At 56.6% G+C, this 25194-nt stretch overlaps 1 protein-coding gene and 1 long non-coding RNA gene across 8 annotated transcripts in view; both read left to right on the top strand.

Moving 5' to 3' along the window:
* LOC144379413 (uncharacterized) overlaps positions 1–25194 on the top strand; it is a 197578-nt gene that overhangs the window by 61108 nt on the left and 111276 nt on the right. The gene's annotated exons all lie outside the window — the stretch shown is intronic.
* CD5 (CD5 molecule) lies at positions 1640–24355 on the top strand. The gene is made up of 11 exons (XM_036110645.2): positions 1640–1768; positions 11978–12016; positions 14203–14508; positions 14996–15058; positions 15307–15645; positions 17660–17953; positions 18749–18874; positions 19744–19797; positions 20636–20755; positions 21331–21422; positions 22040–24355. The coding sequence occupies exons 1-10, from the start codon at positions 1717–1719 to the stop codon at positions 21417–21419; spliced, it is 1482 nt and encodes a 493-aa protein (XP_035966538.1). The 5' UTR covers positions 1640–1716; the 3' UTR covers positions 21420–21422; positions 22040–24355.

Below are 25194 nucleotides of genomic sequence, written 5' to 3'. Positions count from 1 at the left end.
GGTGCTCAGTAAAATGCCTTCTCCCTTTCACAGTGCAGTTCTGTAAACCAAGTGTTAACCGGGCCTGTGAAAGGCCACTTGCTACGTGGGGCTAGTGTGACCAATACAAGCTTGCTAAACACTGAGACTTTAAGAGAAAAACTATCCAGAGGGGTCCTCGGAGTGTAAGCAGAGCAAGGCCCATGTCTGTCCCCTTCATCTTTGCATCCCTGGCAGTTAGCATGGGGCAAAATTCTGTTGAATAAATGAATGAGTGAAATAATGGATAAAAAGTCTGGGATCTCGGGGTGCCTGGGTGGCTTACTCGGTTAAGCATCCGACTCTTGATTTTGGCTCAGGTCATGATTTCAGAGTTGGGCTCCATGCTGAGCATGGAGCCTGCTCAAGATTCTCTTTCTCTCTCTCCCTCCTTCTGCCCCTCCCCACCCCTGTTCGCACGTGTGTGCTCTGTCTCTCTAAAAAAAAAATTTTTTTTTAAAGTCTGGGATTTCCAGAGTCCCAGGACAGGAGGGAGGGATGTGAGGGCAGGGGGCAGGGCCTGGAGGGCTGGCGGATGCTAAAAAGGCCCCTCCTACTCCTGTGCAGGTGGTCAGGGCTGTCCTGGGTCCTCAGTCTTTGATCCGGCCTCCATTCTTGCCTCTGGTGAGCGGATGCAAGCACCTGGAACCCCCACGGAGAGATGGGGCAGTGTGGAATGCTGGGGAGCCGGTGCCCAGGGAAGGAGGGGCCCAGGAGCTGGAGCCGCTGAAAGGGCTTGGACGGATGTGGCTGGGAGGCCTTCACACTCACTTCACGCTTCATACTTGTTCACAGTCAACTGTGTGTCTCTGAACCATTTCGTGTCTCCTGGCGTGGCTCAGATTATAGGAAGCCCGAAGGAGCCCGTGGTCTGGGTCTGCCCCATCCTGGAGAGCAGAGGGACTAAACCTGGCCGGGGCCCAGGGGCTGCAGCCCTTCCCCCCGTGCTAGGTACCCCCTAGCTAGTTTGCAGAAGCCCAGCCACCCTGCTCTTCCCCAACAGGCCAGAGGTTGCTTCCAGCCTCTGTGTGGGCAACATCGCATGGAGATCACACACACCGACATAGAAATCACACAGACCGACAAGGAGATCACACGCACTCGCACGCACGCACGCAGGCCCAGCGTTCATGGAGGAACCCTCGTCCGTGCTCTATGGTAAAATACCACCTGTGGAGCTTCACCTCAAATTCCCACCTCATCCCCCTGAAGGGGAGACAGAGGTTTCGTCTGGTTTTCCACCACTGTGCCTTTGGCAAGAACTGGTGTGGCACCCTCCACATACCCTTGTCACCTCCTAGCACAGCTCAGCGCCCTTTCAGTGAGACTGCCGCCCCCCAGGCCCCTCAGGCCTCCTCCCTCCCAGCCGCCGGGCCCAGAGCTGCCCCATGCAGTGGCCCCGTCCCAGCGTGGTGTGGTGGGGGCACTGCCCCAGCCCTGGGCACCTCAGGCAGGAAGCTGGCAGAGGCCAGGGCCGCCATTCGAACTGGGGCAGATGGTTTTACCGGGAGGAAGTTGACAGTTCGACTTCAAACGTGGGTGACGCAGGCCCCACGCTGTCTCCTGCCCCCCCCGTCCCACCCCTGCCGGCGTCTGCCCGCCCCACCCCCTCCTCCCCGAGAGGGAGACCCAGGACCAGACACCTTTCACCCACGGGTGCCGAGCTTGCCAAGGCTGAGGCAAGAGGAGGCCGCGCCCATGGGGTTTCAGCAACCGCCGCCGGCCGCCCTGTACCTGCTTGGGGTGCTGGGTGAGTACCGGGGCACGTACCGGGCTACTGGGACTCGGGGTGCAAGGGGGGTGCCAGCTCTTGCCCTGGTCTGATGCAGGCCCGCATGTCCCCTCTCTGGAGCATCACAGAGGGTTGGGGGCCGCCCTGCTTGTCCCCCCATCCTTTTACCACCTGTCCCAGCTCTGCTTCGTTCTTGCACTGTGGGGGTCTTCCTGCACCCGTCCAGGTGGGACCCACGCGAAATCAGACTCTCAGCCCCCATCTGTGTGAGCCTCCCCTGCAGCCCCCCCCCACCTTAAGTGTCTGGCCTTTCCCTAGATGCACCCAGGCACAGGGCACCCACAGTCTCCTGGGCAGTTCTGATGATGCTCTGAGCACAGTGGGCCATGGCAGGGTGGGGGCTGCCTCTGAGAACACAGCTGAGCATGTGCCAAAGACTCCCTTAGTTCCAAGTCCTCCTGACTCTCCCGGAGGTGCCCCAGCCAGGCCGGCCAGCCAGGGTGTGAGCACACACTGGGTCTGCTCTCACTCCAGGCCCAGGGGAGGGGCCAGTGTGGAAGCAATCTGGGGCCTCTGAGACGCTGGCTGGGGGTCAGGTTAGAGGTGGGTGAGCCTGGGGCCTCCTGTTTGCTGGGAGGGAGTTGATGGAAGCTGGCGGTCCCCGAATTTATGAAATGCAGGGGGTGAACTGGGTGAGGTCTGACCACTTCTCAGGGGTTTGGAGGATACTGCGGGGTGAGAGAGATGCTCGACCGCAGGCCAGGTGAGAACGGGGGGTGTTTCGGCTTCCCAGTTTGGAGGGAAAGGACCGGGGGCCATGGCCTGCCTGATCAGGGAGCCTCAGTCCCTCCTAGACAGGCTGGTGTGTAGTGTGAGTAGTGTGAGTAGGTGTGAATGTGTGTGTGAGGAGGTAAGTGTGTGTTGGTGTGTATGAGAAGTGTGTGTGTGTGTGTTCATGGGCCAGACACATCTCCAAATGTAGGTTTCCCTTCTGCCCGTGCATGTGATGACGGCCTAGCTGCTCGCATGTTCACACAGCCCTTCTCACATGAACCGCAAGACATACAAAATGCCTTCTGTCCCCAGGGCAGAAGCCTAGAGATGGGACCCTCCTGAGGAGCTGCTGTGGCCTCCTTGGCCCTGGGGATTCCTAGGATGGGGTCCTTGATGCCCTGGGGCAGGGAGGCTGGCCAGGCTGACCAGGGGATGGGAATGGGGTCCTGCTCTCTGGGCCTCCCATCTGAAGCCCATCATGGGGCCAGGCTTCTGGCAGGATCAGGCAGCTCCCCGAGGCCAGCAGAGCCGGGATTCAGGGAGACTGGGAGGCAGCACCTTCCCCGGGAGTATGGGAACATCTAGAACCCCAGGAGCTCATGCTTTCCGGTGTGTGTGTTTGTGTGAACTGGCAGATAATAAGCATTCCCATTGTTCAATGGGTCACCGCTTACAAAATACCTTTAAAACCATTTTCTTCTGTAAGCTTCAGAACAGCCTAGGAGGAGGGGCAAACCCCAGTGCCCCATTTTATAGTCGGGAAACCGGAGTTCCAGAAAAGCCAAGAAGCAAAGCCCAGGGCACGGCAGCTAGTAAGCAGCAGGGACCCGGGGCCCACACTCCTGCTCTCACAGAGACCCCCTGTTACCCTAAGAGCACAGACACACCAAAGCCACTCCCACAAGTAGGAAAATGGCCACAGGTCACAACTACCTCGTCAGACATGCCCCACCAAGGGCAGGGGACACCGAGGGCCAGGGCTGGGGCTGGGGGCCAACAGCACGCATACCCTTTGAGCCATTCCGGGAAGAGACACCTGGCCACCAGAGCCCTGGGGATGCTGTGTCTCCTGGCTGGCCATCAAGGTTGTGACTAGGGGATCTTTGGGGCACGAAGATGCCCACAGCACGCCTGGGGTGGTAGTGACAGCTGGTCCCCTCTGTCACTGCCCTTAGCCCCAACCTGCCTGGGGCTCACCTTGCTGGGGGAGCGGGGTTTGGAGACAGCCCTGACGGTCAGGCCCGGCCACCAGGATGGCAGAAGCCAGCACTGGGGCCATGGCAAAGTCATGGGCTCTGCAGTTTGGATTCTGATCTGCCGCTTGCCAGCTGGGTGACCTTGGACCATACTGTAAGCCTCAGTTTCCTCCTCTGCAAAACGGGAATAATAAGAGTCTGTGTCTCGTGTAGAGATTTGTAAGGATTAAACGAATCGATGAATGCGGAGCTCTGCGTAGGAATGTCAGTTCAAGCGTAGTAAGTGCTCAGTAAGCATGGATGGTCCTAGTAATTACTACCATCATCATCACCAGGGTCGGAGTCGGCAGGGAGCAAGTGAGGTAGGGACGTGGTGGAGAGTCTCGCCAGACGCCAGCCTGGCCCTCGCTCCTTCTGTTCCCCAGTCCTCTGACCCAGGCGACTCCCGCCTTCATTCATCCACCTACAAATATTTATGGGCCATCTGCTGTGCGTCCAGTGCTGTGTAAGGCACTAGGGCTCCGGCAGTAAACAAGACGGGAGTCCTTCCGCTCGTGCAGGGAGCACCCAAAATAGTTACAAATTCCTAAATATTGTGGTGAGTGCGAGGCAGAACACAACAGCACCTGTGACTCGGTGGCCAAGCTCCCCGAGGAGCGGGCCCAGTCCAAGGGGAGGGCCTCTCTGAGGCGGTGGCGTCTCCTCGGAGACACGGACGCAGGAAGGAGCCAGCCAGGCAGAGCAGAGGGGGAAGTGTCCCATAGGGGTTGGCAAGGACAAACGCAGAGGGCAGGACAGGACCGAGAGGGGCTGGGCATCCACAGGAGACAGGGGGGCGGCCCGGGGGCTCTAGCTTCGAGCAGGCTTGGCCGGCCCGCTGTTCCCTTGCTGGCTCTGGGCGCAAAGAATCCAGCGCCCAGCCCCCCAAGCTCCCCACTCCCAGTGGGGAATAGAGAAACCCGGCGGCTCCGGGGCTGGCACTGGCCCTTCTGGTCACTCTGTCCAGCTCCAACACTTCCCCGCAGAGCCAAGGAGGGATTTCAACTCCGCCTGATGAAACTGATTGAACACCTAGCCCGTGTGTGCATGTGTGTGTACGTGCGGCGTGTGTCCTTGTGTGCATATGTATTTTGTGTGCACGCATGTGTGTGAAGGCCTGTGGGGCTTTGGAGTCACGCGGATTGGGGTTTGATTTCCTTTGAGCCCCTCACAAATGCTAAGAACACTTCTCAGAATCTCAGTCTTCTCATCTATAAAATGGGGATGACCACCACACCCACCTTCAAGGACAATGCAATTGTAAATCTGGTTCATTCACTCATTCAGACAGCAAGCGTTTATTGAGCACCTACTATGTGCTGGCCACTATTCGAAGTGCTGGGGACACAACTGAACCATCGAAATCCCCGCCCCGGCAGATCCAACATAAGAATCGGGGTGTGATGCAGAGACAGACAGTGACGGCATGGGTGCTGGGAGGTCATGAGTGGGGTGGGGCTGGGGGGTTGGGATTGCTGGGCACCATGCTTACCCAAGGAGGGTGCAGCGGGTCTCGTGAGAGGATAATGTTTGGGCAAATGCTTGTAGGAAGTGAGTGAGTACACAGTGTGGGCCTGGGCAGGACGATCCAGGCAGAGGGGCAGAGTAGAGGAGGAAGTGTGATGAGTGTCCTCGAAAGGAACGGTCCCCCACACCTTTCCAGGCCCACACACCCTTATCCCCAACCTTGGGCCAGACGCGTTTGGGAATTCGGAATTTTCCAGATTGTGGGTCATACTGTGTAGGTGCTGTGTGCTCATCACCCGCTAATGAGGTCTTGGGCAACACCCCCGAATCGAACACATTCCCATTCAGTGAAACATGAATTCACACCCTAAGAGAGACCCATAAAGGCTGCAAATACCCTCCTGCCAAGTGCACTAGAAAAGACTTACGGTTTTGGGTTCTGAGTTGCAGATGAAGGATTATAGCCCCAGATCACTTCCTCCGTAGATACTACCATCATCACCATCATGTCCGGTTCCCACGGGAACCGTGAAACTCCCTTTGCCGTTGGGGCACAGCTGGGACAGATGTGGTGGGAACAGGATAGGAAATTGGTGGTGACTGGCAGAAGCAAAAAGCGTCCTGTGCCACCGCAATCACCCATGGAGACATCCACGGTGAGCCCTTCCCTCCTTGGCCTCAGTTTCCCCTCTCTGTACCCCGGGGTGAGCAGGCTCCAGGTTCTCCCAGTGGTAGATTCCTGTGATGCGGTGGTGTTGGGGTTTCTTGTCCTGACTCTACCATCAGCAAGCTGTGTGACCTTGGGCAAGTCGCTCGGCCTCTCTGAACCTCAGTTTGCTGATCTGAAAATGAGAATGAGCGTGGGCCATGGGTGGAAAAAACTTTGGGATTTGTGACGCTCTGAACAAAACGGAGGGCTTGTCACTGTCCCAGTGGAGATGCAGTGGAAATTCGTGCAAATTCAGTTGGACACAGCAGGCCACCAGCGAGAGAGCGCTCACGATTTAGACTGTGACAGCCATTCTGCCTGCGATCGGCTCACATCCACGGGTCGGCGCAGGCCCCGTGAGTGGGATTAGAGGCCCGAATCCACTGTTCCTTCTGTGGGCACCAGTCCCGGGCTTCTCCTGACATAAGCTCGGTGTGACTCTCTGCGTGTCTTGCACATAAAAAGGCTCCTGATCAAAAACCAGCCACTTCATCTGGTTCTCCACCAAGAAACAGAATTTGGGGCCTTTGTGATCTTTGCTTCCCTAGAGCCTTGATAGAGACGCGGGGTAGACAGCGCTCTGCTGATTAGTGTCATTTCAGAAAAAGGGGGTTTCTGACCTTCCAACTCAGCCTCTCATCAGAGGACGAAAGGAAGAAACATCCAGAATGCCCCCAAAAGGCAGTCCGACATGTGGTGCTCGCTGTGAATTGATGAGACGTTTGCGGACTAGTAGAGTGACTCCTTGTTCATGGAAAATACGGAAAATCTGACTTCCGACCTGGGCTAAGTCCTTCCGATTCCTGATCTGGGAATCAGGGTGCTAGTAGCCCCCTTAAGTAAGGCTGTCGGGGGTGGGGTCTCCCGTGCAGAGAGCTTGCCCTGGGGTCTGCACGAGGTAAGAGTGCCATAAATGTTCATCACTGTTCCTGTCAGTGGCATCCCAGCTCTTCGCTGGGACCTCACTGCCTTCCCAGCAAGTGGCAGCTGCAAAGGCAGACGTTCGCGGGTCCCAGCAGGGTCTGTGAGTGAGCCTGGGGCCGGCCAGCCTGGGCCAAGTTCTGGCTCTGCTGAGTCCTGCAAAGGGGAACCGCTAACACGGAACACTCACCAGCAATTCCCAAACCCAAACAACACCTACAGATCTCCGGAAAACGCCTTTGGTGTAAATCCTGACCTGAATGAATGGCAGGCTATTTATAATCCTGCGCATCCCACATAGTGTGAAAATTCATGTTTCGCTGCAGAACCCATCACGAGTTTGAAGCTAGAGCTCCAGACACAGGGGGACAGTAAGGTGCCTCGAAGGCGCTGGTAAACCAGATCCAACAGGTTGCCACCTGGGGCTCTTGGGGATGCAGCCCAATGTGGCCAGAGCACCCTCTTTTTCTTTTTTCTTTTTTTTATTTATTTTTTAATTTTATTTTATTATGTGAGTCATCGTACATTACATCATTAGTTTTTGATGTAGTGTTCCATGATTCATTGTTGGTGTATAACACCCAGTGCTCCATGCAGAACGTGCCCTCCTTAATACCCATCAGCAGGCTAACCCACCCCTCCCACCCCCTTCCCCTCTAGAACCCTCAGTTTGTTTCTCAAAGTCCATAGTCTCTCATGGTTCAGCTCCTCCTCCAATTTCCCTGCCTTCATTCTTCCCCTCCTACTATCTTCTTTTTTTTTCCTAACATATATTGCATTATTTGTTTCAGAGGTACAGGTCTGTGATTCAACAGTTTTACACAATTCACAGCGCTCACCAGAGCACACACCCTTCCCTGTGTCTATCACCCAGCCACCCCATCCCTCCCACCCCCCACCACTCCAGCAACCCTCAGTTTGTTTCCTGAGATTAAGAATTCCTCGTATCAGTGAGATCATATGATACATGTCTTTCTCTGACTGACTTATTTCGCTCAGCATAACACCCTCTAGTTCCAGCCATGTCGTTGCAAATGGCAAGATTTCTGTTTTTTGATGGCTGCATAATATTCCATTGTATATATATACCACATCTTCTTTATCCATTCATCTGTTGATGGACAGCTTGGCTCTTTCCATAGTTTCATCCTATTTTTCAAGAACATCTGGCTCTTGGGATTTTTTTTAAGCTAAGCAAAACAGAAAGGAACCTTTTTTTTTTAATTGAAAAACATGTTAAGCACCACGCAAAGCAAATACAACCCAGCCAGGGCCTGATGTAACCTACCGTGTGGCTGCACCGAGAACCAGAGCGAGAATCACCGGGAATGCTGGGGAGGCAAGAGGACGGGGCGGGGGGGTGGGGGTGAGGGTATAAAAGTCTCGGGGCTGCCTTCAGGAACGCATGCACTCCTCACAGAGATCCTGCCAGCGCAGCAGGGTTGGAATGGCTGAGTCTCTGTAAATGGGGGGATGAAGAGAGAGGCCAGGAGAGTGAAACGCCTTCTAACTCTCTCGGGCTTTCTCGGCCCTGCGCTCAGCCTGGGCTCAGCCACTCCAAGCCCGAAATTGTGGGGGTCCGAGCGGAGGCTGACAGGGGAGAGAAGGGGCCTTTGGAGGATTCTCGTTCCTGGCCCCAGCTGCTCGGCTGCAGCTGTGGATGGCGGATTAGGAAATGGCAAGTGCATCCGAGCCCCGCGTCCCTCATGGCCCCCAGGGTCTCCAGCCTTCTGTTTGCAGCTCCTGCAACAGCAGAGCCGGGGGCCTCGGGCTGCATGCGGGGCCGGCTGAGCTGCAGCCCCGGATGGTCTCGGAGGGAACCTGAGCATAGTCTGCAGGGTTCCAGGGAAGGAGGCCCCTGGTTGCACCCCTGTGAGGAGCAGCTGAGAGAATGAAAATATGTCTCGGACAATGAAAACCTGAGCATATCTCTGGACACACAGAAAGAAGCAGCATCCAGAAGGCTCAGAGTCAGTCACTCATCTCACATCCAATTCTGCCCGGCCCCTGCCAGCCACTGAGATACATCAGGAACCAAAAGTTATAGATCAGAGAAGTCTGAACGGAGAAGAAGGTGAGGGATTGTGGCGTCAACTTCCTCATTTTACAGATGAGGAAACCAAGTCCAAGGAGGTTGAGTGACTTGCCAAGATCACAGAGAGCAAGTTCGTGGAAAAGTCTCCTCATGGCATGTTTCACTAACTGAACGGAATTCCAAGTTCTTCCCGTTCCTCAGGTCTGCACGCCACGAACATGCAGGGCGTTGGTGAAGGGAGGGGAGGCAGCTTGGCCCAGCAGTCAAGAGCACAGAGTCTGTGACAGATGGCTTGGCTTTGAGTCCCAGCCCCAGCAGTGACCTGCTGCTTAGCAGCTTAGTTCATCTTCCTCCACTTCTTCAACTATAAAATGGAGATCAAAATAATAGTGCCCTACTGGAGCACCTGGGTGGCTCAGTTGGTTAAGGACCCGACTCTCGGTTTCAGCTCAGGTCGTGATCTCAGGGTCGTGTGATCGGGCTCTGTGATGGATGGGAAATCTGCTTGAGGATTCTCTCTCCCTCTCCGACTGCCCCTCCCCTCACTCGCACATGCTTTCTCCTCTCTCTCTAAAAGAAATAAATAAATCTTACAAACAACGATAGTGCCTATTTCATAGAGCTATGGTGAGGTTTGAAAGAGTTAACATATACAAACGCCTGGTTAAATGTGAACTCTAAAAGTGTTGCCGGTGGTGATGATGGTGATGGTGAGGCTGATGGTAAGGCTGATAGTCATGGTGATGATGATGATGGTGAAGGCAGTGGTGCTGTCGTTGATGGTAATAGTGATCGTGATGGTGGTGATGGTGAGGCTGATGGAGGTAGTGATGGTGATGGCGATGATAGTCATAGTGATGGTGATGATGGTGAGGCTGATGATGGTGAGGCTGATGGTAGTCATGGTGATGGTGATGATGGTGAGGCTGATGGAGGTAGTGATGATGGTAGTGATGATAGTCATGGTGATGGTAGTCATGGTGATGCTGGTGACAGTGATGGTGGTGACAGTGACAGTGATGGTGATGGTGAAGGAGGGAAGAGCCAGGAAATGCTGCTCCACCGAGGACATCAGGCGCCCAGACAGAGGCAAAGCCCTGGGATACCAGATGCCCTTCCTCAACAGAGCATTTTGGGGATTTTACTTGGTTCTCCAGCTTGTTCAGTCTTTCCCAAGAACGTTCTCTGAGAGGGGCCTGGGCCATCCTGTGTGAGATCTGCCAGAATGGTCTGGTCTGGTCCCTGCCTCCAGGGGTTCCAACATCTAGGGGCTCAAGCCCCTCGGGGACAGGGTCTAGGCTGCGTTCATCTCTGCATCCCCGAACTTGGCACTCTGGAGGCATAACGAGGTGGCAGCGAGCACGGGTTTGGAAGGCAGACTCACGGCTTAAATCCAGGCCCTGGCAGTTGCTGGAAGTGTCCCCCTGGACAGGGCATTCTCCGTCTCCCAACGTCTACACCATGAATATATTCAACTGCCATCACAGAGCCGTGTGGAAGGGTAAGAGTGATAGCTGTCAGGAGCCACCCTGAGTGCTGAGTACGCAGTAGGTGCTCAATAATCGGTAGCTGCTGTTAATAATGAACATTGACCGTGGTGACCTGGGGAATATGAAGTTCTGGAGTAGGAAAGAGAAGTGGCGAGCCCTCCACGCCTCCTAGGCCGGCAAAGCACCCCAGCCGTCCTCCTGGCGCCTGCCCCCGGCCCCGCCGGCTCCACAGCCAGTGGCCCAGCTCCGAGCACTGGACGCCAAGACCTCACAGTGTTATCACCAGGAGCCTTGGCTGCGGGGAGAGGGCCGACTGGCTGGGGCCTGTCTTCCCTTACAATTCTACCACCAGCTCCAGGACACTCAGGCAGAAACAGGCTTTTTAAAACACACCTTTTTTTTTTTTTTTAACACGCGTCAACAATTTCTCCAAAGCAATTTCAATGGAACCATTTACTTCCTAAAGTTGTCATCCTGACTGTCCCTGCTCCCGGTTGTGAAGCGCCCAGGGGTCAGACAGATGGAAATCAGAGCCCCGACTTCAAGGCTGACAGAGCTGAGCGGCAAACGTTGGGGCGGGGGTGCTCTGAGGCCACACAAGCGCGCCCCCCTGCCCCAGGCCCACCCAAATCCGACCTCCACGGCAGCCACAGATGAGCTGGCCACGGGGGCTGCTCCGCGAGAGTCCCCGCAATGAGCCAGTTTGCCCCCCAGCTCCGGAGTCAGACGGGACTTCCCAAATGGCCCCCGTGGCTATTGAACGGGCCTGGGCAGGAGCCACCCCAGAGGGGTGGCCAGCTCCCCAAGACCCCTGTCCACTGGGGCTCTGGTCCTGACTCCTTTGTGCCCCCCAGCTGTACTATCTCAGGGGGCCCCCCTCCATCTCCGAGCTTCGACTTCCTCCTCTAAAAGCTGAGCCGTTGAAGATAAATTGCTCTCATTCCTATCCTGCCTTGGGGATACTAGAAAGTAGCAAATGATGCCTGGGGTTCCCATTCTGGGTCACTCCTCTGGTTCTCTACAGCTGTGAAGTTCAAGCTCTTTTAGATTGAAAGCCACACTCACGAGGGGTTTACCCTGCAGCCGAACGCACAGAAAGGGATCCTTATCCTCACAACCAACCGTGTACTCTGACATTCTCTATTCTAGTCCACTTCATTTTGTAAAAAACGTGATGGTTGCGTGACTACCTAATTTTTAAAAAGTAATGGTTGCAAGGCCACCTATCACTGCAAAGGGAGAGCACGAGGAAACGTTGGGGGGTGATGGAAATGTTACCTTGACAATGATGGTGATCACCCAGATCTCTGTATGTGTTAACATTCATAGATCTGTGCACCAGAGGAAAATCCACTTTACTGATGATCATTTAAAAAGTAAAGTTTTAAAACGGGGAAAAATTTGATAGTTGCAACCCACTGAATTGGTTTCATGACCCACCTAGGGGTTCTGATGTATAGTATGAAACCCTGAACCCCATATTGGGGGGGTGCAAAGAGGCCACTGCTCAGGCTGTGGGTGGGTGTGAGGTGGGGTGGGGGGGTGGGGGGCAGGAGGGAGGCTCCACTTCCTAACCCTCCTCTCTCCTTTCTGCAGTCACTTCCTGCCTCGGGGGGCCCTACTGGGAGGACTCAGGTAAGGAAGAGCCATACACAGGCCTGGAGCAGGGGGTGATGGGGGGGCAGGGCCGCGATTCCATCAGGCTATAGGGGGACCTGTCAGAGTGAACCCCACCCCACAGAGAGAGAGAGCCCCAGCAGGCCCAGACACGTACACCCACACTCGCATATACATTTAGATGCCCATGTGCCGACGGATGCCCTCAATGGCCTGAATGCTAGTTCTCAGGATAATTTCTATTATGACCCACTCACCATGCAGAGAAAACATACTGGCCCATAATGCACCCTGCAAAGTCCTGTTTCCTACTCGCTCCTGCCAGATCTCCCCGGTCAAATGCATTTGCAGCTGATGCTGTAGAGAGAGGCTGCACCAGATTGTAAAGTATGTGGAATGCCCTGCCTTCCAGGTTGGACTTTAAGAGGTTAGTGTTTCCCAAACAGGGCTCATGGAACGTGTTGGATAAAAGGTAGGCAACACCGTCCTTCACTGGAGACTGACTGTGTCTACCGGCCTGGGAAAGGCTCTGAGAAGTCCTGCAGTGAAGAAACCTGTTCAGTAATTTTTAACTCAGCAGTTCTCAGATTCATTGCACCCCAGACCTCACTCTTTCACATTTCTTGAGATAACATCATGCTGAATGTGTTTTGGGAGAAATGTGGCTAGAGGGTCTCAGAAGCCACGTGCAAACAGAAGGAGCCGCAGGGGCCTTGGGGGGCCCTGTCCAGGACCTAGAGCCCTGCGGTGGCATCCTAGCTCTGAGCTCTAGCAAGTGCTTTGTCCTCTCTAAGCCCCAATTTCCCCACCTATAAAATGGGGAGAACATCTGCTCCCTGGTGAGGATTCAGTGAGTCTGCTCAGGAGGGAAAGTGCAGAACATCCTGCCAATGTCAAGGGTTGGACGAGCCCCCTTTGTCTCCAACTACTCTAGCGACCTTGCCAAGCCCTAGCGCTGTGCTCTAGGCCCCAAGCCCCAAAGAAAAAAGTAGCCTGCCCAGAAGTTTCCAACCAGGGAAAAACCTCCATCCCCCAATCACTTGGAAAAACCTTTTACATTTAAAAAAAAAAAAAAAAATTCTTGAATAGGTAATACAGTTGCCTGGCTGAAAACTTTAAAAATATAAAAAGACCTACAGCGATGAACCTCATTTCCATTTCTGTCCGCCATCTGCCCAGTCTTTCCCCCACCCTAACACCCCAGGTAACAACCACATGGACTCCTGTCTTGTCTCTCCTTCTAGAATCTGTGCAGATACAAATATATATCCTTTTATCCTTCACGGAGCTTTAGAAAATCACACTAGTCCCGTTCCTACCTATGATCCAACAATTCCACTCCTCGGTATTTACCCAAGAGAAACGGAACACGTGCCCACACAGACATCAGTTCACGAACGTTCCACGCGGCTTTGTTCACAGCAGCCAAATGGTGGCTAGATAAATAAATCGTGGCATAGCCACACAGCGAGACCTTATTCCACAACAAAAAGGAATGTGATGCGTGCAACGATGCAGAGAAACCCCAAATGCCGAGGGAAGGGGATCAGATGAGAAAAACAGAGTAACAGAAACACAAACACGCTGCATGATTTGCATGATTCCATGTACATAACATTTGAGAGAAGGCAAAACACATCCCTAACAACAGAAAGCAGATCAGTGGGCGCCTGGGGCTGGATGCAGGGGAATCAGCCACACGTGGGCACGAGGGAACTTTCCAGCTGTGTGGTGGTAGTTCCAGACGTGCATGCGTTTGTCAAGTTCCCCTGAACCACTCTCACAATGAGCGCATTTCACTGGGTCTAAATCGTACCTCAACAACATTGATTTGAGAAGTCAGAAAGAGAAAAATAAAAATGGGCAACAGGCCCTATTTCTACTGAAGCAGAACTTGCAGAGTGGGGCGATCCTGCTGGACAGTGGGGTGCTGAGCACCACCTTGCCCGCTGCTCTGAGTTCCCCTCAGCTCTGAGATCTCCAGCCCCATCCCCTGGGGCCCGGCTGCGGGGGACCGCCTGAGTGTCTGGGAAGCCCCCCAGCCCCACCCCGCCATGCCCCCGAGGACAAAGCTCCCGCGAGCCAGGCAGGCAGCCCACGGGGTGGAAGGCAGCCTGGCTGGGTGAGAGCCTGGTGGGGAGAGGGCAGAGGAGGGTTCCCAAGGAGGGGAACCCCCCCCACACACACACCTCTTTGACCCCCAGGGAACCCGGTGAGACTGACAGGCTCCAGCTCGCCGTGCCAAGGGCAGCTGGAGGTCCTCCTCGGGCCCACGTGGCGCACAGTGTCTAGCTGGAGCTGGGGACAGAAACCAAACCGCTGCGAGGACCCCAAGAAGGCCTCGAAGCTCTGCCGGAGCCTGTCTTGCGGGGACGCCTTGGCCTTGGCCCACTTCCCTGACTTCAACAGTCCCCAGGCCCCGGTCACCTGCCATGGACACCTGGGGTCTTTCTCCAACTGCAGCTCCAGTGAGGCCACCCAGAGGAGCCCTCTGGGCCTGATCTGCCTAGGTGGGTGACTAGCCGGCCACACGGGTCCCCTGGGCCTGTGCACCAGCCCCTGGGGAGGCTGCCCAGGACCTGGGATCTGGGGCCCGAGCTGGCAGGTGGAAGGAGGTCCTGACTTACAACAATCCCCCCGCAGAAACATATACTGGTGGGGAACTGGAGGGGAAGGGCTGAGGGGGTGCTGGCACCTGTCTGGGGGGATGGAAGAGGTCGAAAACCTGGTTCTGCCATTGCTAACATTCCCGTCTCCTCTTAACCTTCACTTTACCAACGGTAAAATGGGCTGGTGCTGCCCACCCACAGGACGCTTAGAGACAATGTGGATCAAGTGGGCCTAATGGGGCAAATGGCACTTACATCACGCGTTCTAGGTCTTTCTCCAAACTGTCTGGTACCCCAGCCCTCCCCCGACCCCACATTCTTTCCCCCCAACCTCCAGTCCTCCCTCCCAGGGCTCCTGCCTCTCCCTCACCAGAGTATCTCATTGCAGAGCCACAGAAGACAACAGCTCCTCCCACGAGCCCCCCACCCACCACCACTCCAGAGCCCACAGGTAAGAGAATTCTGAGATTCCTGGCGGCAGGGTACGGGATTTAGCAAATAAAAACCCGGGATGCCCCGTTGCATTGGAATTTCAAGTGAACATGAAAAAATTTAGTCGTAAGTAGGTCCTGAGCAACATTTGGTAGCTCACCACCTCCCACAGCTGTCGACCTGTCTTTCCTTGGAGCCAGGCAAGCGAGGCCCCCCACAGCCAGCTGGGCAGCGCTCAGGCCCGCTCCCCGCTTTCTCCCTCCACAGCTCCTCCCAGGCTGCAGCTGGTGGCCGGACCCGGGGGCCTGCGCTGCGCCGGGGTGGTGGAGTTCTACTACGGCAGCCTGGGGGGGGCCATCGGCTATGAGGCGCAGGACCAGGACGGGACCCAGGACCTGAAGAACCGCATCTGTGCGGCCCTCCATTGTGGCTCCTTCCTGAGGCATCTGCCGGAGGCCCAAATGACCAGGACCCAAGATCCAGGGGACAGCGAGCCCTTACCCGTTCGATGGAAGATCCAGAACGCGAGCTGCGCCTCTCTGGAACAGTGCTTTGGAAAAGTCCCCCCCTATGAGGGCGGCCAAGCTCTGGCCCTCGTCTGTTCTGGTGAGTGAGACCCCGCGAGGACCCATGGGGCGCCCCCAGATGCTCTGCCACCACCTGGTCCCAGAAACCCCTGCATGGAGCACTGGGCACTAGGCACCATGGAGAATGGGAGGGAAACAGAGGGCGGGGTGGGGTCAGGAAGCTACACTCCTACCCAACGCCCTGGAGATCTCCGCAAAGTAACATGGAACAAGCTCAAATGCTCCGGCGGCCTGGCTGCCGCTTGGGAAGGTGGGAGCAGCCAGGACGTCCAGGACGAGGCGAGGTCCCCTCAGGGGTTTGGAAGGAGGAGAGGAGCGTGGGTTTGGTGGAGCAGAGGTCCCACCTCTTTAAGTGGGACTCATGACTTGTGGCAAGGATCGAAGCAGGTGGAGCACTGGGAGGGGACCAGCCTTGCAGGAGGGCACGGAAGAGGCTGGAGCAGGGGTGACAAGTGGGAGGTCCCCTGGGCACAGCGGGCAGAGGGAGACCAGAGCAGGTCCCCAGAGAGCTCCCCGAAGAGGCTCCTGCACAATGACAAGAAGCCTGGCGAATCTGGTATGGCTGAGGGGAGGAGACCAAAAGAGGATGGTCTTGGGGACCCCAAAACCAGGATCACTGGGGAAGTGGAGGAGGAAGAGACCACAGGTCAGAGTAAGAATAATCATAGCATGCCTCGGGAGGGAGTGGGTTCCCATCACCAGTCCAGACTATAAGAAGTCAGACTTACTGAGCACTTCCTTGGTGCTAGAGACCTTCCCAAGACAGTCGTTCATTTTCACAACAACCTGAGGAGGTGGGTGCTATTATTACTCCCACTTTACAGATAAGGAAGCTGAGGCTCAGAGAAGTTAAATTTCTTGCCCAATATCACAGAGCATTAGCGGTGACACTCAAGCAGTGTCACTCCAGAGCCTGCTGTCTAAGCCTTAGCTACCAAAAGCATGGTCCTGGACCAGCGGCACCAGCTACATCAGGCTGGTTAGAAATGCAGATGCACAGGCGTCACCCCGGACCTACTGAATCCGATCTGCATCTCAGCAAGGTCCTATGGGTGTGTGTGCACACATCTGGGAAGCCTTGCTCTGGACCACTGGGCTATCCCGCAAGTACACCCGCCCCCACCCCCTACCCTCCCCACCCCCCAACCACCGCCCAGCCCCGTGGATACCTGGTGTGAATCAGTGAGACACGGCCCCCTCCAGGTAGAAGCAGCCCCCAGGGTTTCTCCGCCCGATGAGGGGAGATGGTCTGGCTCTCAGCCCCACCCGCCACTGCCCTCCCGCAGTCTACAACCTGCAAAACCAGACAGGGAGGGCTTGCCTTTGAAATTCTGTTCTAAGTAGAAAATTTCCTAGGGCCTTTCAGACGGATGTTGCTATGGAAACAGGCCAAGCTGGCGAGATCACAACTCACTCTAACCTGAGCACAGATGGGCCTCAGTCCTGGAGCCCAGGCCCCACCCTAACAAGCAGAAATGGACTCAGTCCTTTCATGAAAGCCCACCCCTTGGGGCTGGGCAGCAGGATTCCTGGGTCCTGTCTCACCCCTGAACTGCCAGGACCCAGAGCAGGAAGCGTTTCCCATTCCTGGGCCTCAGTTTCTCCTTTCTGAAAAGCCCTCCCACCTCCCAAGGAGCAGCAGGCGAAGGAGAGGATGGTTCTCAGAGGGACTTGGACCCAGGGGGAGCCTGTTTCTCATTGCTCTTCTCTTACCCTCACCTGCCTGGGGGCCCCGGGCATCGGGCATCGCCACTCTGCAGCTTCTTCCCTGAAAGTGCCCGTGGTGTCACATCTCAGGGTAGCTACCAGCAGCTGCCCATACATGCAAGAGCGTGATGGGGGAAATGCCAGAAGATGCCAGAAGGAGGGAAGGACAGAAAGGAAGGTGATACCAGCCCCCCCCAACAAGCTGGGCTTTGCCAGGGCCCCCCCTTGGCCAGCGACACGGGGCCCCAGTGGCCAGGCACGTAGGCTAGGGCCGAGGGAGCGCCCTCCAAACCCGCCATGTGCCTTCCGTTGCTTCCCCTCTCCAGATTTCCAGCCCAAGGTGCAGAGCCGCCTGGTGGGGGGCAGCGGCTTGTGCGAAGGCTCCGTGGAGGTGCGCCAGGGCAAGCGGTGGGACGTCCTGTGCGACGTGCCCCGGGCCAAGGGCACAGCGCGGTGGGAGGAGGTGTGCCAGGAGCAGCAGTGCGGCAAAGTCAACTCCTACCGGCTGCTGGATGCCGCCGAGAAGACCTCCCACGGCTTCTCCTGTCCGCAGGAGAAGCTGTCCCAGTGCCACCAGCTACAAGAGAAAAAAGCCCACTGCAAGAGGGTGTTCGTCACGTGTGAGTTGGCCACAGCCGACCGGGGCAGAGGGCAGTTCTGGATTTTCCCTCTAGGACCTAAGCACTGAGCATGTTTCTGAGGGACAGGCTCCAGGACTAGACAGAGAGCTGAGGAGCCCTGGAAAAGGATGGAGAGCTGGCAAATTGGGGGCGGGGGGTGGCAATGGTGCTCAGACAGCAATGAGCATGAGCCATAAAGAGAAGACTGGCCTTGAAGGATGAGAGAGCTTTCATTCTATCTTCTAGTCTTCCAGGATGGAAGACAGAAAAGCAAGGGAGAAATAGTAATCGAATAACGCACAAAAGAGGGATGGACGGATGGATGGATGGATGGTTGGATGGACGGACAGATGGACGGACGGACGGGTGGGTGGATGGATGGATGGATGGATGGGTGGATGATGGATGGGTGGACGGATGGATGGACGGACGGACGGACGGACAGGTGGGTGGATGGATGGATGGATGGATGGGTGGATGGCTATTAGCATATGATGGCAAGGTGATCACTTATAAGCAACTGGCAAAGGGTAGAAAGTTAAATAGTCGATAACAAGAGTGGCCAATGATAGCTGGATGATGAAGTGCTGGATAATAGGGAGTAGATAGATGAATGGGTAGCAGAGAATTCCAGAGACGGCTGGAGAGGCGGGTGTATAACTGCCTTCTGCACATGCTGGTGTTACTGCCAGGAGCAAGGGGGGGCGGGGGGAGCCGGCCAGCCAGCAGCCTCCCTCTGAGCAGACGGTTCCGATGGCCCCGGCAGGACCGCCCTGACCTCTCTGCCTCCCCCAGGCCAGGACCCAAACCCCGCAGGCCTGGGCGCAGGCACCGTGGTGAGCATCATCCTAGCTCTTGTGCTCTTGGCAGTGCTGCTGGTCGTGTGCGGCCCTCACGCCTACAGGAAGCTGGTGAAGAAATGTAGGTGCGGGTGCCCCAAACCTCATCCCTTTCAAGCTCCTGTGAGGGGAGCCGGGAGGGGCGGAAGAGGGCACCTCCGCTTTGCCACCCTTCCCCTCCCCTCCTCCCAGCCCCTCTCGCCCCCGCCCCTCCTCCTCCCCCAACCCCTCCTCCCCCTCCTCCAACCCCTCCTCCCCCTCCTCCCCCCCCGCCCCTCCTCCCCCTCTTCCCCCCCCTTCCTCCCCTTAGGAACAGAAAGTCAGGAACCTGGTAAGTGCTGATTGGCCCACACCTGACCCCGCCCCCACGACGCACCCCCAGGCTGAAGGGGCGTGGCCTTTTTCAGACTGGAGCACGCCCCCAGCCTCCGGATCTGGGTTCCAGGCCTGGCTCCACCCCCTAGCGACTGCAAGACGCTGATTGAGCCACTTCCTCTCTGAGCCTCAGTTTCTTCATCTGCCTAATGGGCGATTGCGCACATTGTGAATATAAGGGGCTGGTATCCTTGCCTTGCAGAACTCTGAGAAAAATTATTCAGAGACAGGAAATGGATTAGAGAGGCTGAGGCTGAAAAGAGAAGGCCTGGAGATGCACAGTGTTGGCCAGGTCCCTAGCGCCCTCCTCGGCTTTATTCTGGTTGTAATGCCCTGTGGTTGTTTCTTCTGGAGCAGCAGCCCCCTCAACACGCTCCTTTAGCTCTAGGTGGGTCCAGTTACCCTCCTGAGCAAATCAGAAAACTGAGACGCCAGAAGACTTCAGGGGGTTAAGTCCAGCAGTCCCTCCTTCAGCTGCACCTACCGCCTCTTGCCTCCCTTCCCCCCCACCTCCCCATCCTTCCCTCCCATGATCCCTGCCCACCCCCGTCCTCATGTGCCTTTCCTGTCTCCCAGTCCGCCAGAAGAAACAGCGCCAGTGGATTGGCCCCACAGGAATGAACCAGAACAGTAAGTGTCCCGGGAGGCAAGGTCCTCCCTCAGCCCCAGCCAGTGTCCATATGGGTCATGGTTCATAGCTGACCACTATCAAAGCCAGCAGCAACTTGAGGCCTCTGGTCTCCACCATGCTCATCTAAGGTGGGACTGTGGTCGACAGATGTTACCAGGTGGTACCCCGAAAGAGAACTCCATGTTCATATAGATTTAGAAATCAGTGAGTTAAGCAACATTAGACTTGGTTCTTTATCTCAGGACTTATCAGAACCTTCATAGGCATTTTTGCAAGAAGGGCTGTCCAATCTTTTTCTCATGGAACAACTTAAAAAGGCCAGTCTTAAAACATTAAAACCGTTTGAAGCAGCTAGCCCATCCCGCACGCTCGTTCTTCATCCTCTCTACCCCTAGCCACAGCCAGACCATCCTAATGGATAGAACCATGGCCCTCCTCCCACTCCACATTCTTCCCTCCCTTTTGCAAGTCAAGGTGTGTTGTGAAGTCTCTTTTACAATATAGAGCCCCTCAGCTCTAGGAGAGGAGGGATGTTATCTGCCCTATCACTTGTATTCCAATTCCCTGCTTAATAAATGCTTGATGAATGACTGACGGGCGGAAGGGCCACCCCGCCAATCAGACTGCTGGCCAACCCCAAGCTGCTCTAAAACTCTGGCCCCTGCAAGAATGAACCTGCCCAGGGAGAAAGGATAGAGGGATGCACTGAAGGAACTGTGGGTGCCCTTGCCCCCCCCATCACACAGCAGGAACAAGAAATTTAAATTCCCGGCCCCTGTTGGGAAGGAGGAGGGACAGAGCAGCGAGCTAATGACACCGTCTCCTGCCTCTGCTCAGTGTCTTTCCATCGCAACCACACGGCGACCGTCCGGTCCCAGGTTGAGAACCCCACGGTCTTATCCGTGGAGAACGAATACAGTCAGCCGCCCAGGAACTCCCACGTCTCTGCTTATGCAGGTAAGCGGCCGCCGATGCTTCCGGGGATGAAGGCGGGTGGCAGCACGGGTCACGTGATTGCCCGGAGAAGGGATGCCCTGGGGGACAGGGGGCTCTCACTGCCCTTTGACAGCGGTCCCAGTAGGGTATGGAACGGATCCAGCCTTCCCGGGCCTCGGCTTGCCCCCCGGAGACCATGAGCCGCTCAGCTCGAGAGAAGAATACGCTGGGATGCCATTAACCACAGCACCGCTGTGACCTAACAGGCGTGTTTCTCCGCAGGGCCTTGTGGGCCGGATGGTAAATGAGGCTCCTTAGATTCCTTCCAGGCAGAACAGAGCTAGCGGGGGCCTGCAGAAGCCCTGTATTGAAGGCTCCCTGACTGGCACGAACAATTAAGCCCCAGGGAACCTGGAGATCAGTATCATTAGTGAACACTGGCTGATTTGATCAAAACAGATACAGGACTGTCAAGGCACCAGCTCATAAAGCCCCTGTGATCTTCAGGCCCCCACGGGCTCCTGGGCTCTGAGGGGCTCTCTCTGTGTTGCCTGGGGGGTTAAGCCTGCTGCAAAGGGCCTCTTTTCTTTCTGCAGCTCTGGAAGGGGCCCTGCATCGTGTTTCCACCCAGCCTGATAACTCCTCCGATAGTGACTACGATTTGCACGGGGCTCAGAGGCTGTGAAAGGTGAGCCCCGCTCCCTGGCCCCCTGGGATCCCCGAACAGCCCCACAGATAAGCACCAGCCCCTCAGTTCCTCACCTCCTGCCCGCCCTGCCCTTCCAGAATGGGGGGCTCTGCACATCTTGACCCTTTTTTTTTTTTTAAGATTTTATTTATTTATTTGAGAGGGAGAGTGAGCGAGAGAGAGAGCACAAGCTAGGGGAGGGGCGGAGAGAGCGGGAGAAGCAGACTCCCCTCTGACCAGGGAGCCCCATATAGGGCTCAGTCCCAGGACCCCAGGATCATGACCTGAGCTGAAGGCAGACGCTTAACTAAGTCACCCCGGCGCCCCACATCTTGACACTTGCAGGCAGAAAGAATAAGCATTAGCAATTTAGGTGACAGGTGCTGATTTGGCAATTATAACAGAAGGATCATTGACCTTAACCCCTCCTCCTAAACTGCATCTTAGAAGGCCACCCAAAAGGGCCCCTGAGACCCCTATAGAGCTGTCAGCGGGAAGAGGGACAGCCTCTGATCCCTGACATCAAACCGGGGGCTCAGGGCCTGTCCCCGACCTCCCTGAACCCTCTCCGGGGTGTGAGGTTTCCTCCTCTGACCTGTTTCCTTCTCTCCCCACAGAACCAGGCACCAGGCACGAAACATCAAGAGCCAGACCTGTCTCCTGAGAACACTCTTGCATCCGCCACCTGGAAATAATTTCTGCCCCAGCCAGAACATGGACCGAGGCAAGGGGGCCTTCAGATATGTCCCCTGTCCCTGCAGCTGCGGGCTGCTGGAGCCTGGCCCAGGGAAGACCCCCAACACAGCCGGGCTGCCCCTCCGCATGTGGGAGCCGTGAAAGGCACAGCCCAGAAATGAGACCCCCCCCAAGCAGACATGTGGGGAACGGTAGCCAGAGGAATTGGTTCTCTCCTCAGACTCTGACCCCAGTGAGAAGGAAGCTCTGCTCTGGGGCGCGGGGTGGGGCAGGCGGGGGGGGGCTCAGTTTTCCAGTGTCTTCTTAATATGTTCTTTGTAAATAACACTTTTTCTACTTCCTGCGAGCCAGAGGGCCTCCCCTCCTCAGTGCGGGGTCCAGCCCCTGCACCCCTCTGGGGACAGCGGTATGGCCGTCCTGGTCAGACGGAGCAGCTTGGCATGGCGGGCAGAGGGGAGGACGAGCGAGAGGGGGACAGCTCGCTGGGAGCCTGAAGACCTAGAAAAGGCAGAGGCCGGGCCGGGCCCCACTAAGCCCTTGGGCACCAGTCTCCTAAGGAGGCCTCTTGGGTCACAGTCTCCCACTGTCTGCACCAGCAGCAGCAGCTCCTCACAGCCCGAGCCGCAGAAGCCAAGGCTGGAAGAGCCACGGGGGGTTACTAGAAGGATATGGGGGAAGGGTGCTCACAGAATCAGGGGACCCAGGGGCACTAGCGTGCCAGAGGAGTCTGGTCAGCCCTCTGCCAACACCTTCCAACCGGGCCTCCCGTCCTCCCCAGAGTCCCGTGAGAGCCCAGCAGGCGAGCCCAGCTCTCGGACCTGCCCCGACCATGCTAGGGACCCGGACACAGGGGGCCCCCAGTAACCTTCCTACACTTGGCAGGGGTGAGGGGTTCCTCAGGAGGGAACAGAGAGGCGGCTTTTAGGGAGAGCCGTCGGGGAGCAAGAATTCCGGTTCCCCCAGAGGTCCTTCGAGCTGGACTAAGAATCAAACTGACGTGAGACGGAGTAACAGGAGAAAATCAAAGTTAATAGGAGTGTGTACGGGGAATCCACCCAGACGTGGAAATTGCAAAGCCAGGCCAAGTGAGGTCTGTGGGTCGTTTTGAACAAAGGAGAAGGCGTAGGGCTCTGGGACTTCAAAGGGGAGGAGTGCTCTTCACAGGGCAGTAAGACGAGCAGATGTTTGGTGATTAGATGTTTGCCCTGCTGTACGGATGGGCCGCTCAGATAACATTTATCCCTGGCACAACTCTTATTCTGGAAAGACCTCCAATTTAGAGTCTTCTATGCAGTTGAAGGAGGGGCAGCAGCGTCTCGTGAGCACTCAGAGTCCTGATGGCCTTCGGCTCAAAACAGTCGCGAGCCAAGCGGCGCGTCCTGGGGAGGCGCACCCCCTGCCCCGACAGGGCAGAGGCTGTGGGGCACCAAATGTCGCCGACCAGCACCTTTCTTGGTAAAAGCTCTCCACTCTCCAGCTGGGCCACCGTGCATGGCCTCAGCACAACCGTGGCCTACTTAAGCCACCCCCCCCCGCAAAAAAGGAGGTGCACTGAGGTGTTAGGTCTCTTTAGAAAACGGTTTTCCAGGTGGTGGCAGGCCTGGGTGGGGCGCCCCCCAAAGATGTGTTTGGTAAGCAGTTGCAGAGGCACGGTCTCGGCCTTGGAGGTGCCTTTTGTCAGGCTCCAGCCTTAGCAGGAAGACTCAGGCCACAGGCCCGGGCTGGGCGCTGCTCCCCGCCGCGAGCCCCTCACGGGCCACCTCCCTCACAGAAGAGGAGCCCGGAGGCCGTGCTGCGGCCTGGGCCGCCTCGGGTCCACCCTCTTGCCTTACAGCAAGCTGCCAGAGCAGAGTAGGGGCCAGCGGCCCCCGAGCCAGAGAGTAGGGCTCACTGCGTGTCCCCACCCCACCCCCCACGCCAGCCCATTTCCCTAAATCACGGCACCCGCCTGACCGTCGGGGGCATGTGAGCGTGCCGAAGCCTCTCTCCATGAAGCCCCTTCGGAGAAAGTGGTGCTTCCTCTCGTCAGCCCCTCGTGCCCCCTGCCGCCACTCCAGGACCCGGGGCAAAGCCAGTGACTAGACTGTGTTGCCGGAGTGTGATTTGTCGGCTTCTTCCTACAAAGCCAAGTTGGCTTCTGACTCTCCCTGGTGTCGTGTGTCCTGAACCCTGGACACACGCAAGGCACCACCAGAGTTCAGGAGGGGGCAAAAGGCAGTAAAAATTTGACTAAAGCCCAGGGATTCTTAACGTGGGCTTCAATTCCGCAAGCTTTCTTCAGGGCGGTGGCCTCTTCGGACACCACAAAGGCACGTCCTGGTGGCGGAGCAGGTCAGCCAGCCAGGTGCCAGCCCGGCCCCCGCCCCTCCAGGCTAGGCCACCGGGTCCCTGACCCACCCACCCTGCAGTCTCCTCCCTTGCTTAAAACTGGGGGTCAAAGGGCTGTCGAAAGGACCCAACGAGACGATGCATGCATGTCGGGTGGCCCTGTTGCATATCCAGTACTGACAATCCACAGCATCTCTGCACGTTGTCCCCAGGCAGCCTGTCCCAGTCACTTGGCTGGGAAGGAAAAGCAGAAGGGGTGACTGGAGGGTCCATCAGAAGCCCCCAAAGCTGCCCTTCCTGCCAAAAGCAGAAGACACCCTCCCAAACCTCATGATAGAACCAGCTGAGCTCAGGGTGGGCTGGAGAAGGAGCAGGCTGGGCAGTGGCCGAAGACCACCTGGCTCACAGCCAGCGTCGCGGCCCCTATCGGTTCAGAAACTGGACGGGCTGACGGCCGGGGGCAGGAATGTGGCACTGCCCTCGCTAGGCTGAGCCCCGTACGCCTCCTGGTGGCGACCTGTGGCAAATGTGCAGGTCCCAGCGTGGAAAGGCCGAAGATGGAAAACCAAAGTGTAGAAGAAAGGAAAAGGCCACGAGAGCCCAGACCCGGGGCAAAGGAGCAGGGGAGGGCAGCCGCTCGAGAGAGAATATCCAGATAGATGAGGCTTTGTGGACATGATCAAAGAGGCCCTTCAGCAGAGCATGATCCTGACTTCCACCCCCCCACCTCCCCCCCGGCCCCGGGCCC

Source organism: Halichoerus grypus, chromosome 11, assembly GCF_964656455.1.
Source record: "Halichoerus grypus chromosome 11, mHalGry1.hap1.1, whole genome shotgun sequence".
Classification (NCBI taxonomy): domain Eukaryota; kingdom Metazoa; phylum Chordata; class Mammalia; order Carnivora; family Phocidae; genus Halichoerus; species Halichoerus grypus.
The sequence above is the reverse complement of the archived record's forward strand: the minus strand, read 5'-3'. Positions and strand labels throughout refer to the sequence as shown.